The 14,631-nt window shown below is 38.0% G+C and overlaps 1 protein-coding gene across 9 annotated transcripts in view; it reads left to right on the plus strand.

Moving 5' to 3' along the window:
* SH3KBP1 (SH3 domain containing kinase binding protein 1) overlaps positions 1-14,631 on the plus strand; it is a 210,901-nt gene that overhangs the window by 149,480 nt on the left and 46,790 nt on the right. For all 9 annotated transcript variants that reach the window (XR_010355536.1, XM_064407525.1, XM_064407523.1 and 6 more), the window contains 2 exons: positions 789-864; positions 10,326-10,420. Coding sequence is in view for 8 of the 9 variants with exons in the window: in XM_064407525.1 (XP_064263595.1) it covers positions 789-864; positions 10,326-10,420 (171 nt within the window). In the remaining variant the exon portion in view is untranslated. The remainder of the gene's footprint in view (positions 1-788; positions 865-10,325; positions 10,421-14,631) is intronic.

The following is a 14,631-nucleotide window of genomic DNA, read 5'->3' on the forward strand; positions in this document are numbered from 1 at the left end:
TGCGCAGACCTTGCAGGGAGGGGCAGTTAGGGCTTTTCAGAAATAATTATGCTTATTTTCTCACCTACATGACTAGGATTTTAATGACAGAAAACTTTCTTCTTAGGGAGACAAGCTGAGAGAGAAGGGAAATAGCATGCATATAATAGTAGGAGAAGATACATAAAGATGAATATCACTGATTTTATTCTGTTTTATTTTGGTGGGGGAAGATGGTATGTGTTTACTGGTTCAGCATACCTGTCTGAGGCAGGTTACCACTTATAATAGTTCACTGTAAATTTGTAACTTTTGCTATAAAGATATAAAAATAGTAAAATAAGAAAGAGATGTTGTCAATATAAAAATCACAGTCTAGAATGACTGAAATGAACACTCCTTGTATGAACAGAAATCAAGTGGGTTCCTCTCTGCTGCTTCTTTCAGCTTTACTTTTGGTACTGAATAACACCTTTCCCAAAGTCATTTCATTGATTGCTTAATATTCAATCTACCAGTGAAACTTCTGTGAGTCTTCCCTGAAACTCAGGGAAATGTTAAGTGGTTATCATTTAAAGATGTCAGAAACAAGAGTAAAGGGAAATTAAAGGATCACACTCATTAGTTATTTATAATTTTAAAAAAAGTTAAACCCCAGTAACATACATAAGTATAGTTTATAATTTGCCTCTTTTTCTTTACTGTCCCTTTTCTACTCCTATATTTTGTATTTCCATTACTGTTTTTTATGTTGTCCAACTTTTAACTGAACCTGCAAATTTTAAAGAAGAATAATTATTTTTTTTCAGAGTGTTGGGAAGAAATTACCTCCAGCCACAGCAACTCAGGAGCCAACAAAAATAGAAGTGGACAGCAGAACAAAAAGTAGGTTTCATAGGTTTATCTTTTTTGCACTTTGTGCTATTAAAAGCAAGCTGAATGCTTTTCTTTGCTTTTGGTTAAAAGAGTATCCTGTATGTAAAAAAGCCAGGATGCAGACAGATATATTTAGGATAAACTTTGAGTAGGTGGTACCTAGACAAAATGCTTTGTTTCACAGAATCCTCTGAATTGTTTTTGCTCTTGTGACCCTACCTCAAGTTTTCTGCCACCAAAAATCAAGTTAAATTATGTGATAAACCTTCAGCCTTGAGGATACTTTGGAATTAATCAGAGTTGAATAAGATCCAAATTCTTTAGGTAGGTCACAGAAAAATTTCTCTCATTGCAAATGCCCTTGCCTTTTTCCTCTTTTTAAAAAAATATTGTAATTATTTTATTTTTATTTATGTAGCAGAAATAAAACTGCATGCATGGTATAGTTTGTATGGGAAATCAAAGAGAAGGCTCCAGGGAGACCTTCCAGCAGCCTTCCAGTACCTCAAGGGGACCCACAAGAGAGCTGGAGAGTGAATTTTTACAAGGGAATGTAGTGACAGGACAAGGAGAAATGGCTTTAAACTGAGAGAGGGCAGGTTTAGCTCAGATGTTCTTTTTCTTACTGTGAGCATAGTAAGGCACAGGAACAGGTTGCTCAGAGAAGCTGTGGTTGCCCCATCCCTGGCAGTGCTCAAGGCCAGGCTGGATGGGGCTCTGAGCCACCTGGGATAGTGAAAGGTGTTCTTGCCCATGGCAGGGGGCATTGATCTTAAAGATGATCCTAAAGCTTCCTTCTAATCCAAACTATTCTCTGACCTTCAGTTCTTTTTTAATCATGCATAACATATATATATATTCCCCATCTTTTGATTTTATTTATGTAGAGTTACAATTAAATGTTACAGGATCTGGTGGAAAAGAATAAGAGGGAAGAAAATATAGCCATACCACAGAAAAGAAGCTGAATATAACAGAGATGACTTTCTTTAAATACTGCCCAGTCCTTCTTCCCTGACGTGTTTATCCTTTTAGATAGTTAGCAGATAACATTTTGTCTCTGAACTGGAACACATACAGACATGTGTAGGAAAGCATCAGGATCAGCAGGGCAGAGTCTGTCTGAGAGAAGTGTGTGGTTACAAACTGGTTTGTACAGATTTTCAGCTCAGAGTTGCAAAAGCAGTTTAAAGGAGTTTTTAGTGAGTTATTGTCCATTAGCCCCACCACAATCATTAACTTGCTTCATCCTCTTATCTTGTGCCCCCATGCCAGTAGGCTCTAATGGGAAATACTGCAAGATTTTAATTGCCCTGAGGAAGTGAAAACTTGAAATACTGAAAAATGTGTGAACTGCTAATGCAGAAGAGGGCTCCTGAATGTGTTTTGGAATTACCCTTGCCAACCTGCAGGCTGAGCAGTTCAGGCTGACCTGAGTGCAGGTGCCATCAGAAGGGGTGGTCCAGGGGCTTCCTCACCTGCAGCATTAACCCTGGTGTGGGAAGCCAGGCTGCTCCTTTCCACATCAGCTCATACATCTGACAGCTGAAGCTGCTCACTAATTTCCATCCAAGGGTATGGCAGGTTCAAATTTTCACATTTATAAACTGAGTATGGAAACCTTCTGACCAATGGTTAGAAAACTATATCTTCTACTGTGATCCATTGAGCTCTGGCTGACAAAGACACTTTTCCATCAGCATTTTTGGGCTCTGGATGGTACTTCTTTCACCTCTTTGTTATTTCCCGTGGACCCATCTTTTTTGGCCAGAAAAATCCTACTTCTTCTGTCACTGTCTTCATTCAACATCCATTTTGTCAGTTGGTGAGAAGGGTGGGCTACTTACTTGCACAGTATCTTATTGAATTTTAAATAAACTGCATTATTTATTATTTTATCTTTCTTGGAATCTCTGGGGCCTCAGTAAAATTCTTGGCATCTCTGTTCATGCTTGGGAAAGAGAAGCACATCTATAGGAAGGTCTGATGTAATGTAATTATATATAATTTTCTTAGCCTCAAATGACATCATTGAAGACACATTTTATTCAGCTGAAGTTGTCCTTCACTTAAATTGAAAAACCTTTCAGTGCAAATGAAACTTGCTTCAGTCTGGTTTGGTCTTTAATGTAGGCAGAGGAATAATTTCTTCATAATAAGGTTAATGTCTGATAGTCAGAAATGAGGAGTATGATCCGACTTTGCCATAGGGCTATAATCTGTCTAGTATTTGTCATTTCTCAAAAATTCAATTTTTACTTTTTACCACAAACAAGCTTGAAAAAGCATTCAGTCCAAGGAAGTTTGCAGTCTCAGAAAAATGCTGAATGTTCCAATTGCTGTGTTCAGCACAAAAGTATCATTCCACCTTGGACCTCAAGTACTTTCACTTTCCCTGGGATGGTAGTGTCCCAGTCTTTCTTGGAGTCTTTAACTGCTGAACAAAACAGATACTGTGCCATTCTCCAAGGCAGTAGCAAGAAACAGAAGATCCATAGACTAATTTCATTATGGAGAGAGAGCTTTTGGATGCATGGCTTAGATTCCTTTGGGATTACCCTTGGGGATGCAAGCAAGACAGAGATTATGTTGGAAGAGGAATAATCCAGTTTTTAATTTTCCTCGTTAATTTTCATCATGACTGATGATGTTCTACCTTAGTGCCAATTGGATTTAAAAAATGTGGCTGCATTGAGAAAGAGCCAGCTGAGAGAGGAAGCAGGTACCAGCAGCATCTTCCCTCTGCCCATGGGGCTTCATCAAGGACTGATGGTTGCTGACTTTTCTCACACTTTGATTCCAGTCTGCTCTTTCCTGTAACTTTTCTGGTGTGATGGGGCAGTGATCAGCAGTGAGGCACTTAATGTGCCAACTGCTCCTGGAACAAGCAAGATGGGCTAAGCTCTGCAATGGGGTGAGTTGGTTGAAGCAAAAGGCAGAGGTGTGTGTTCTCTAAGGTGCCTCTCCCAGCAATATGCTATGTAAATCTCCCCAAAAACAGATTTAAGATTTTGTGATGACTCTTCAGGGACAAATACGACTTTTTGCTCAAAGGAGGAGAACAGTGAAGGCAAAACTCTTTACAGGTTTGAGTGATCCCTTGGAAAACATCACTAATCTTTCATGAATGAGGGAATGCATCTTCAAAGACAAAAGAGGAAAGCTGTTTGGTTTAGAGTTGTGGGTTCCTAGATTTACAAGTTCCATCTCTGCCATGTAGATAGGATGGCACATTAATGCATAAGTGCTTACAGTCCTATTTCTGGGGTGAGATATATTGTTTTCTATGAAACAGCTTACTTTTAGTATGAGTGTTGTGGTGAATAGGAGATGTTGTAGAAAATATATCTAAGTTTTGAAGTAGCTCTGTTGGATTCTAAAATTAAGTGAAACAAAACCATCCACAACATCTGGGAGATATTGCAGATTACTGAGACTGCACTAATGGAGTATAAATAAGCAGACAAAAAATAGCAAAGGCAGTAAGTCACAGAGTGCATTGACCACAGCACTTCATAACACTATTTAAAATTTGTGTTAAGCTATTGCATAGGAATACCAAGATCATAGCAAACAACTAATTTTCTTGCATGGTGAATATGTATTAACAGGACCATAGTTACTTCTGTTTCTATTTTTTTTAATAAGGTGGTGTTTTGACAGTTTGCATCTTACTAAGTTCTATGAAAATATTTATTAGTGCAATCTATTTATAAGTCTTGAGTGTAGCAATTAATAATAAAACCAAATTCTGCTGAGTATAGTGTTTGGAATTTTTTTCGCCTGGTTTGTGGTTTTGGTTGTAATTATGTAATTTTTCACTAGATTTTGTATGTTTTACTGCATTTCAGAAACACTTTGTCAGTCACAGGCAAAGAGAGGAAGTCTAAGCTCAAGGAATACTACCTTTAACGCTGCTTGTTTTCTTGCTTAATGTTACTGTTTGTGTCCATATTGATTGGTGTATGATTTAGAGTTCGCTGATAGGGAAATATTAAAGCCTCAAAAATTTACAATACAAAGAAGCAACAATATAAGTGAAAGAAAGAGATTGATTGTGTCATCCTGCCCTAAGAGGAAAAGCAAATTCCAGAGTCACTATCCTCTTTGAAATTTAGGCTTGAATGAATGTTTGTCTGTGGACTGCCTTCTTGAAGGTCTCAGCTCATCCTAAGAGTATGACAGGAGAACAAACAGAAGAGTCACGCTTTTGAAGTGAAGCAGGGTTCACTGATACAGTAAATGGAGTTTGCTCAGATCTGGTTGGAACAGGATAATATTTAACCAGTCTGACACAATACAAACAAATTTACCTGCTGTACTACTGCAGGACCCCAAATCCCAGAGCAGGTGTGCAGCTTGACATCACCTCTTTCCCCTGCAGTTCTAATACATATCGAGTCACTGAATTCAGTCAGTGAAATGGTGTCCTTGCAAGGGCCTGGCTAATGAAGCAGCTGTGCTTTGTAGGAAGGCTGCCCCTTGCTATTGCTCTCCCTCCTGAGGCAATGATTTTTTGAGGGGTTGAGCCTTTGTCAAAAAGGCCACATTGTCAACTTGGGGACAGACAGTGTTGCACAAAGATATGTTGCAATAGGACATGAAATAAAACTATGTGGACACTGGAGCTCTAAGGTAAGAAGAAGGGGAGTTTATTTTCTGACTCTAATCTTTATAGACTTTCAAAACTGACAGTGGATTGGAGGATAAAATTGCTACCTCTCCAATGTCACTGGACAAACCAACAGTCCATCAAATTTCTCTTCCTCCAGAGAGGAATGTGAAAACAATAATTATTTACATAAAAGTGCAATGGAGTAAGAAACTCCATTACAAGAATGTAAACATCAGAAGGCTTAGAAGAACAGGGTGACAAAGATACATGATAACAACCCCCATAAAATATCTCATTCCATTTAGGTTTATCCATTCACTCAGTTCCTTGAGCAGTGCCCATTGCCCATGTTTGGGAGGAGCTTCCTGTCAGTTTGCAGTATGAGACTGTGGTCTGACAGAGTAAAGTACTGCTGAATTGATAAAATCGGACTGAAAACCTCATGAGTATAATTTTTAATCCTCCCTTAATGTTTCCAAGATATCTGCTGTTGAGGGTTTATTAACAGATATATTTTTGCCAGGTCAAGAGGAGAAAAAGAGGCTTCTGGAATAACTGTCTATGATATATAAACCAAGCTTTGGATGTCAAATGTAAAAATTAGATTTATGATCTACAGCTGAGGGATTCTTAGTATTGGTATCTTAGTTTGAAGTTTTAATTTGGCTTATTTGCAGGCATGTAATAGGACATATTGTTTTGACTTTTAGTATTTTTCTGTTATTTTTTTCTTATTCAGAAAATCCCAAATTCAGCAAATTCCACTGCAATCTATACAATGCTGTGTCTGAAATTAGTTTTTTCTTTTATCTTCTCTTCCTTCCTATCTAAACATGACTGTTGACATTAAATGCTTTTACATTCTGCTGCGGTATTGTGCCCTGCTGAGTAAGGACAATTTTAGTCCTGATGTGACATAGCCTATTAGATTTTTCTCTGCTTTTGTTAATTTGATTTTAAAGGTTCATATTATTTTGAGTTCTGTTGGCTTTGTTTTTGCTTGCTTAAATCACGTTGGTTTACCTGTCCCTTAGTGGAGGATTGAAAGCTGACTTTGTCCAGTTGCTTACATTGTTCCCAACCCATCTGCAACGTTGAGACCTCTGTTGCGTGATCCAGTGGGTTCAGTGATTTATGTATGTCTGTCTAAATTGTACTCAAGAAATCCAGACTTTCACTGTACATAAACCATATTCTTTTTCTGTGGCTGTTCCTTCGCTCTGTGTTCCTGTGCCAGCATTTGGAGCACAGGGGGGCCATGAGTCTCCCCCAGCTCCCTCTTGTGCCTCTCAGAAGTTAATATCCTGGCTCTGTATGAACCACATCATGGTTTGGTTGATTTTTGATATTTTTCTATAGTTTAATTCCTTGGTTTTCTGTTATTTAGATTTTTTTTAAGGAAAGAAAAGGTTTAGAATTGGTGGGGAGAGTGGAAAGGCCATGGGACGACAGAGTTCTTGACATCAAAACCAGAAGGCCAAGATGTGTATCTGTCTGCTAGAGAGAACTTACTTCCTGATCACAAACTGATATTTCACGTGCTGAAACCACAGCACTCTCTCCACTCTTGTCTATCAGGGTCTTCATCCTGAAAGACAATTCAAATACCCAGTCTTCAAATAGCGAGCCTGAGGGAGGTTTATCTGTTATAGGACTCAGGATACCCAAGCCCTTTGCTATCCAAAGCATTTTTTAACCTGAAACATGTGGGATTCATCTATGCCTTGGGCAGAAGCTGCACTGCAGGCATCCTATCAGAGTGATGCTGTGGTAGCTTTTTGCAGTTTTTTAGCTGTACTTTGTGCTTGGCTTAAACAGCATCACTTAATCTTCAGCTGATTGAATGGAGGATCAATGCATGTGTCTGAGAATGGATGTTCTGGAATCATCCTTCTTGGGCTCAGGTGTTGTTTACCTCTGAGAATCCAGGCAGTTCTGTATCCCAAAAAAGAAATGCTAAGCCTGTTCCAAATAACTAGAGACTTGCCTGAGTGTGCAGCACTCAGCTTCTTTAGTGCAGTATTACATCTACATCAACTCTGGGCTAATTCATTGAATCTATTATTTAGCACAGCTGCTTTTCAGAGTGTGGATATACTCAGAATAGGAAAAAAAACCCCATGATGATAATTTAAGGTAGCATGTCACTGAAGTGTAAAATGTGTTGAAGCTCATATTTATCTACATGCTGCTTTGCATCCACCTAAGTTTAGTGGGTGTCAGCTTTCTACCAGCTTTTACATAAAATGTTGTTATACGGTCTCAAAGACAAGGCAGTGAGCAGGTGGAATATCCTAGCCAAGTCCATAAGGAGCCATCCCAACCCTTCCTCAGAATGCAGTCAAGCAGCAGTTAGACACCCCTTTCATCCTCTGAATCTGAGTTGTGACCTGGTGGTTCTCACATGCCCAGTGGTTTCAAAAAGTCACCAAATGTTTATTTCATAGTGTTCTCTGTGTTCTCTGCTTTCAGAACAGAGAAAATTATTTTTCCCCCCTTGCTCACTTCTTTTCCCTCAAAACTTTTGTTCATTGTCTTTATCTGAATTTTGTTTCTTCAGAGACAGCAGAGGAGTGGTGAGTTGACCCCACCCAGCAGCTATGCTCCACCCAGCCACTGGCTCCCTATGAGGGAGAAAGCAGAGCAGGCAAAAACAAGAAATTAATAAAGGCAGTTTGATAAATAAATGAAAGTGAAAGAAAAAGAGGCAACACAAATGCAACCACCATTCAGTAGATCAATTCATTCACCACCTACAGTGGCTCAATGTCCAGCCCAGTCTCCAAGGAATGGAAACACCCCCAAAGCCCACCCATTTTTATTGCTGAGCAGGAGGCCATATGGCACAGAATATCCCTTTACTCATCCTGGGTCAGCTGCTGTGTCCCCTCCAGCTTCATGCTCACCCTGGCCTACTTGGGGGATAGAAAAGGGGAAAAAAAGAAAGTTGTGTAGGAATGCTGGGCAACAATGAAAACAGCAGTGTGTTACCAGGGCAGTTTTAGTCAAAAATCAAAAATACAGCACCATGTGGGCTGCTGTGAAGAAAATTAACTCCATTCCAGCCAGGTCTAATACAGGGCATGACCAGAAAACCAACTGTAATGGTCATGGGTAAATCAAACATTTCAAACATTTCTGTTCAGAATAAGAAATCTGTAAAGCCTAAGAAGTTCTTGTTTGCTTGAACCAATGACATGTAAAATTAATGATGTTTCTGAATGACAGTGTGTGAAATGAAGAGTTTTCCTGGTCCCTACTAGTACTATTTAATTTCTCAGGCTGATGGTGCTTACGAGGAGCAAATTTTCAGATGCACATTTCTGGGCTGCTTCTTTGCAGTTGATGTTCCTCTCACTAAACTTTAGAAGTTTGGAGGGAGCTTATGTGTCAGAGCTCAAAGTGTGGGTTATAAGCATGAGTTCAGTATCTGGATTTTTCAGGGGTGGTCCCACTAGACATCTGTCCCTGCTGTCCAGGGAGCAAATAGTTCAGCTAATCCAATGTAGGTGCTGCTCCTGGAGTCAGGAGTGGCTCTCAAGGCGTCGCTCATTTTAGTGACTTGATCTCCATTGACTTAAGTGCACTGACCAGGTTGGTCTCTAACATCACATGCCTGAATCTAAATTTAGACACAAGGCCAAAGCTTGGAGGCTGAAATCAGTAGCCTGCATCTGGAGCTCTTTGAGATACCTCCAGGGTATTTTGTTTTGAATTGTCAGGTCAGAGGGACCTGGCAATTCCATAGGTTCAGCCATAATATGCATGTGTCTTACACACCCACAAGTGTCTGAAAGGGCACTTAGTGTCTGGCAGCTGAACTGACTCCCTGGAGGAGCCTCAGATACCCTCAAGTGTGATAATGCAGGTTCTCTTTATAGTAAGTATAAAAGAATAAGTCCTGTTATTTCAAATTAATTTGTATTTCTGTGGCTTGCCACTACTTCTCTGCATTGAATATGGAGGTTGACTAGACACAGAGGTCATCAAAATGGAGACATTTAAAGGGAGATGAACATTTCTACAAAATCACTGCCCTGCTACAAACAGTAGTTTACTTAGTCCTTTTAGACGTGCTGTCTTAGAGTATTACATATTTTTATGCATAGTTTAACAGCTGTAAAACATATTCCCTTTTTATTTGTAAGGCACATTGACATACACATCTGTTGCACAGCAACATGTAAGTAACTACTTTTCATGACAACTGCTTTTTATGATTTCTGAGTAGGAGTGCTGGCTTCTGTATTTTCCACATGAAAGTTGAGATGATGCCCTTATTTATAGACAGTAAAGGAAAAAGGATCAAGGAAACTTTAGGGTATGCTCAAAATTCTTTCATTGAGTGTACAGGTGGTTTAGTTATTAATGGATTAACATTTATTAATGTCTTATTTATTGTTGTACCATCTTTATAGATTCATAAATATCTGCTTTTTTGCACACAAGGGGATAGATAAGCTATGGCAACCTACTGCATCCTTTATGCTTCCAGTTTATGCAGTCTGGTGGGAAGCTGTACCAGTGGAACAATGGAAGGAAGTGTCAGATACAGGCTTACTCTAAGGGAAAGAGTTGGTAGCAGGTTGCTGTCTGGAGCAATTTCATTTGAGGTAATGATTCTAGGGGCTACAGAGCTGACTCCCTGGATGACGTGTGTGGGAATGCTTATCAGCGTGCAGTTTTTTAAATATTTCATGTTGTTTATGAAGGTCTAAAATGCAAAGAGAAAGATGGCAAGGAAATAAGGCAGCACAAAGAGACACTAATGGAATATTTTATGAAGATTATTCACCCTTGAATAAGCAGTTGTTATAAAGTGATAATTTATCACAGTGAATGTTCTTCCTTTCAGACAAGGAGTATTGCAAAGTGATCTTTCCGTATGAAGCACAGAACGATGATGAACTCACAATCCGGGAAGGTGATGTTGTCACACTTATCAGTAAGGTAAAAGCAATATTATTCTCTTATAAGCAGTGATACAGTTTTTAAAATTTGCATAATATGATTGCCATAAAATTAGTATTTGTGCCTATAGTGTTGTTGCTAAACCAATGCTAGTTTGACAATGAAACATTACGCAGACTTCTGAGTCCTACATCTCCCTTCCTCTTGTGCTTTAGAGCCTTACGCTGAATGTTAAGCAAAGAACAGGCAATGTGTACTCAAATTTATACAATTAATTTTAATTTGAATCTGCTGGCAGATCAACATAAATTGTAAATTGATCCCTGTAACAAACATAAAGGCTTAGAGAATAAACTGGAAGATTCAGGAAAGCAGCAGCTTTGAATATTTCCCTTTGGCGAATGAGTTATTTTTCTTGTAGGAATTGTGAATTAGATTTTTGTGTTAGATTGAGGTAATGTGCCTAAATTAACTTACTGAACTAAACATTTAAAATTTAGCCACCCTTAATATTCTGGTAAGGCAGAGAAAGATGACAGCGCAGAAAAGAAATAGTTTTACATCTGTATTTTTTTTCTAAAATTATGTGCAATTATTCGAGATTAGAAATGAATAATCAGTGCCAGGATTTATACTAAATCTTCAAAAGCCATAGAGTGAGATGGTGAGTAAACAGTTAGTTTTCCTTTAGAAGAGCTGTGCCCATTACAAAGAACAGATTACAGTTTAGGTGCACTTAATTTCCTGGTCCTGTTTAAAGACTTTACAGTTTGTTTAAAAGTTTTTGATTGCTGGACATAAATATTTGCGGAGGAAAAACTATAAACTAGAAAAAGCTGTGGATTTTCCATGAGGAAGATGAATCATAACAATGTACACAATACTGCTGCTTTTGTTTGTGCTTATATGAAAGTAAAAGAATTAATTCTATAATTGATATGTCATAAGAAATTATTACTTGATGGAACATTTTGGCACTGTGTGAAAAAATTCCCAAAATCTGGCGAAGTCCATCTGGGGCTGTGCTTGCCACATATGAAGCTATTTTCAATCCTAGAGGACATTCTCTTTGTCGTGGACAATATGCATGTAACCAAAGAAAAGTAATCAGACATGTGGTAAGAAAAGAAACTGCAAATGCAAAATAAATTGTGTACATTAAATATCTTTAATGACTTGCCCTCATTGACCTTTGTTTGTAGAGCTGTGTAGCTTTGCCTGAGTTAGAATGTTCCAATGTGAGCATTTAACAGTGTTTCTGATCATATAAATGGCTTTTAAGATTTCCTCCTGTCCACTTTATGCTTTATTGACCAGAATGATTTAATTCCCCAAGATGCCTGGTCTCTGGGTGGAGCTGTGTTCATCAGCAAGTGTAGACAAAAGGACAATTACATTACTGAGGTTTCTATGTGAGATTTCATTAGCTTGCTTTTTTGCATTTTCTTCCCTCTGCTGTCACAGTGGTAGAATATTTGTCTTTTATAGTAACTAAGCTGATGGTTTGGCCATGTTGATCAGTTTTCCAAACCACACAGAGAAAATGGTTGGTAAATACCCTATTCTCTAGGCCTGTCCTTTTGCTCTCCAGTAATACCAAGCCACTGCAGACATTTTATTTACTTTTCTTCTTTTTTTTTTTTTTTTCATGTCGCGTCTGTGAACACTTACATAAACCCATGTCTCTAGAGAGGGGGGGATCTCAATGCACAAAATCCTGGAGTTTCTCTAGGGGTGCTTTTTTATGCAGTGTCAGAACTGATCTGAGCCACTGAAGAAATGGTGCTTAACAAGCAGTCACTTTGCAGATCCTTTTGTGCTTTGCAGACCTCATTGCAGTCAGACTTGTGGGGTTTCTTCATCCGTCTTTAACACAGTTAAAAAAATAAAATTCAGGCTATGTGTAGTCAGGGTCTTTGCTGTAGACCCTCTCTCTGAAAACAGTGAGGTCTCCTTTATGCTCTACCACATAATACAATAACTGAATTTTTTTGTCCAGACCTTCTGAAGCAGAGGTCTGTTGTCATCTTTCTTTTAGTCAGCAATAACAAAGTCAACCTCACCTTTCTGCCCACCAATGGGTTCTGCTAGAGGGTGACCTGGAGTTCAAATCACCACACTTACATGACGTTAGTGAGCCATGCTGACTAAGAGGCATCAAAGGGAAACATATGGAATGCTTCAAAAATGATTATCATTGATTTGCTTTGCTATCAAATTGCAGAGTTTCTTTTAATTTATTTGTAATGAATTGTTTTGCAGGATTTCTTTCTATGCTGGAAAGCATTAGGCAACATTTATTCTTCCCAATTATCTAGACTCAAAGAGAGAAGACTGGTACTTCTAAGGAAACAGATGGGTGTCACAGTACTTCCTACAACCACAGATGCATTATTGTAAAATAATGTATTTTGTTGAATTCACTAAAACCAAAAAGTGATATAGATTCCCAGCATAAAATGTCTGTCACTAGACTAGTCTGTTTTTCCACAATTAGATCAATAGGAGCGCTAAAGACTCATAACTTCCTTATGCTGAAATTGCTTTTATTTGAAAACAACAGCATTGGTGAGAATGTGTGGGAGTGGCTGAAGTAATGAGTGACAGAAGAATGGGAGAGAAATCTCATGAAAAGAATTTCAAATGCATTACAATAATCTTAAAAGCATGAAGATGAGATAGCACTTGATAGGTGCTAAGACCAAAGGGGATGGATCAAATGAGCTAAGTGGGAAGTTCCTACAAGAGCCTGGGTACAGGTGCACCTTGTGTGACAATGGATGTGTGAGGAAGCTGGAAGTCTAATATTCATCTTAAAATGCTAAGACCTAATTTTGTGGATAGGTGTAGAATCAGTAAATGCAGAATTCCATATCACCATTTTAACAGTATCCACAGATAAAAAGGATAAGAATATAGTAGATTTGTCTCTTTATTCAGTTGGATTAGTTATAAAAGTTCCTTTGTCAAGATCATGATATCAAGATCATAAAATATCTCTCTAATATAAAGAGCAGACTCTGTTTCAAGTTTTCACTGTTTTGATGGATATTGAGATCTTGAATCACAAGCTGGTCAGAACTTCCCAATAGGTCTCTGTGATAAGAGAATTTGAATATCTGAGGTTTCTTTGAAATAGCTAAAGAATACTTTGAACAGATTTGCAGAATCACAAGTAACCTCCCTAATCAGATGGAGAATGTGCTGGAAAGGTTTATTTAAGCGCTGAAGAAAGTCAGTAGAGGCTGATCACTTGCAGGTCAGAATGGTATGTATTTGGGGAGATATAGGATGAAGGATGGCATTAGACAAAATTAATAAGCAAAAATAATTGCAAATTATTTGGAGATAGAGTCCAAACATATCTTAGTTAAAATATACCTAAAAGACTGAAGAAAAGCAGAAACTTCAAATACATCTATTCCAAAAATTTCTGAAAAGGGTTTTTCTTTCCTTCTGTTCTTCAGTGAAGCAAAGATCCTTGTAAATACCTAGAAAAGGTTTTATTTATTAATAAGCGGAAATAAAAGTGGGCAAATGGTAATTCTTTAATTCCTTCATGCAGAATATTGTAAAAACCCTGAAAATATTGGTCAGAATTGTAACAAAAGGTAAAAACTTCATCTTCAAGGCAATGAACTAAAAGACAAGGGAGTCTAAGAAAGATGCACCTTTGAAAGAAAGAGAATAAAAAGCAAAATACAGTAATATTACTTGTTCAGTTAAGGTGATGATTGTGCATTTTGATGATTAAATATGTTCATAAGGTTAAAATTATGAATGGTAAGAGGCCATGAGATTGACACCGTAGATTATTTTTGTATTGTCAAACATTTGTGTTCCTTAGGTGGTTTTTTTTGTGTCTTCCAAATATCCCTGACAGCATTTGGGTATGGGCAAGAACACCAGTAATCACTGCACCCTGCAGCTAAAGGAGAGTGGCAAACAGGTCTTTTATCATGCTTAAATATTCATTTTGAAGATTGTATTTGTAATAAATGCAGTTCCTTCTAAGCAGCAGAAGATTCATGTGACATTTTCAACTGTCAACATGAAAATTCTACAGGACTTTTTATTCCAGCCCTCTCAGAAGTATCTATTGTAAGCTACTTTTCTACAAATTTATTAATAGCTTTGATAAATTATGACAAAAATGCATAGGATTCTGAAGAATTCACTGGCACACAGAAAATTACCTGTGTGAGGAATCAATAGAATAGCTACCTAATTTCAAAGCAAACACATCAGGC

This window comes from Passer domesticus, chromosome 2, assembly GCF_036417665.1.
Source record: "Passer domesticus isolate bPasDom1 chromosome 2, bPasDom1.hap1, whole genome shotgun sequence".
Taxonomy (NCBI): domain Eukaryota; kingdom Metazoa; phylum Chordata; class Aves; order Passeriformes; family Passeridae; genus Passer; species Passer domesticus.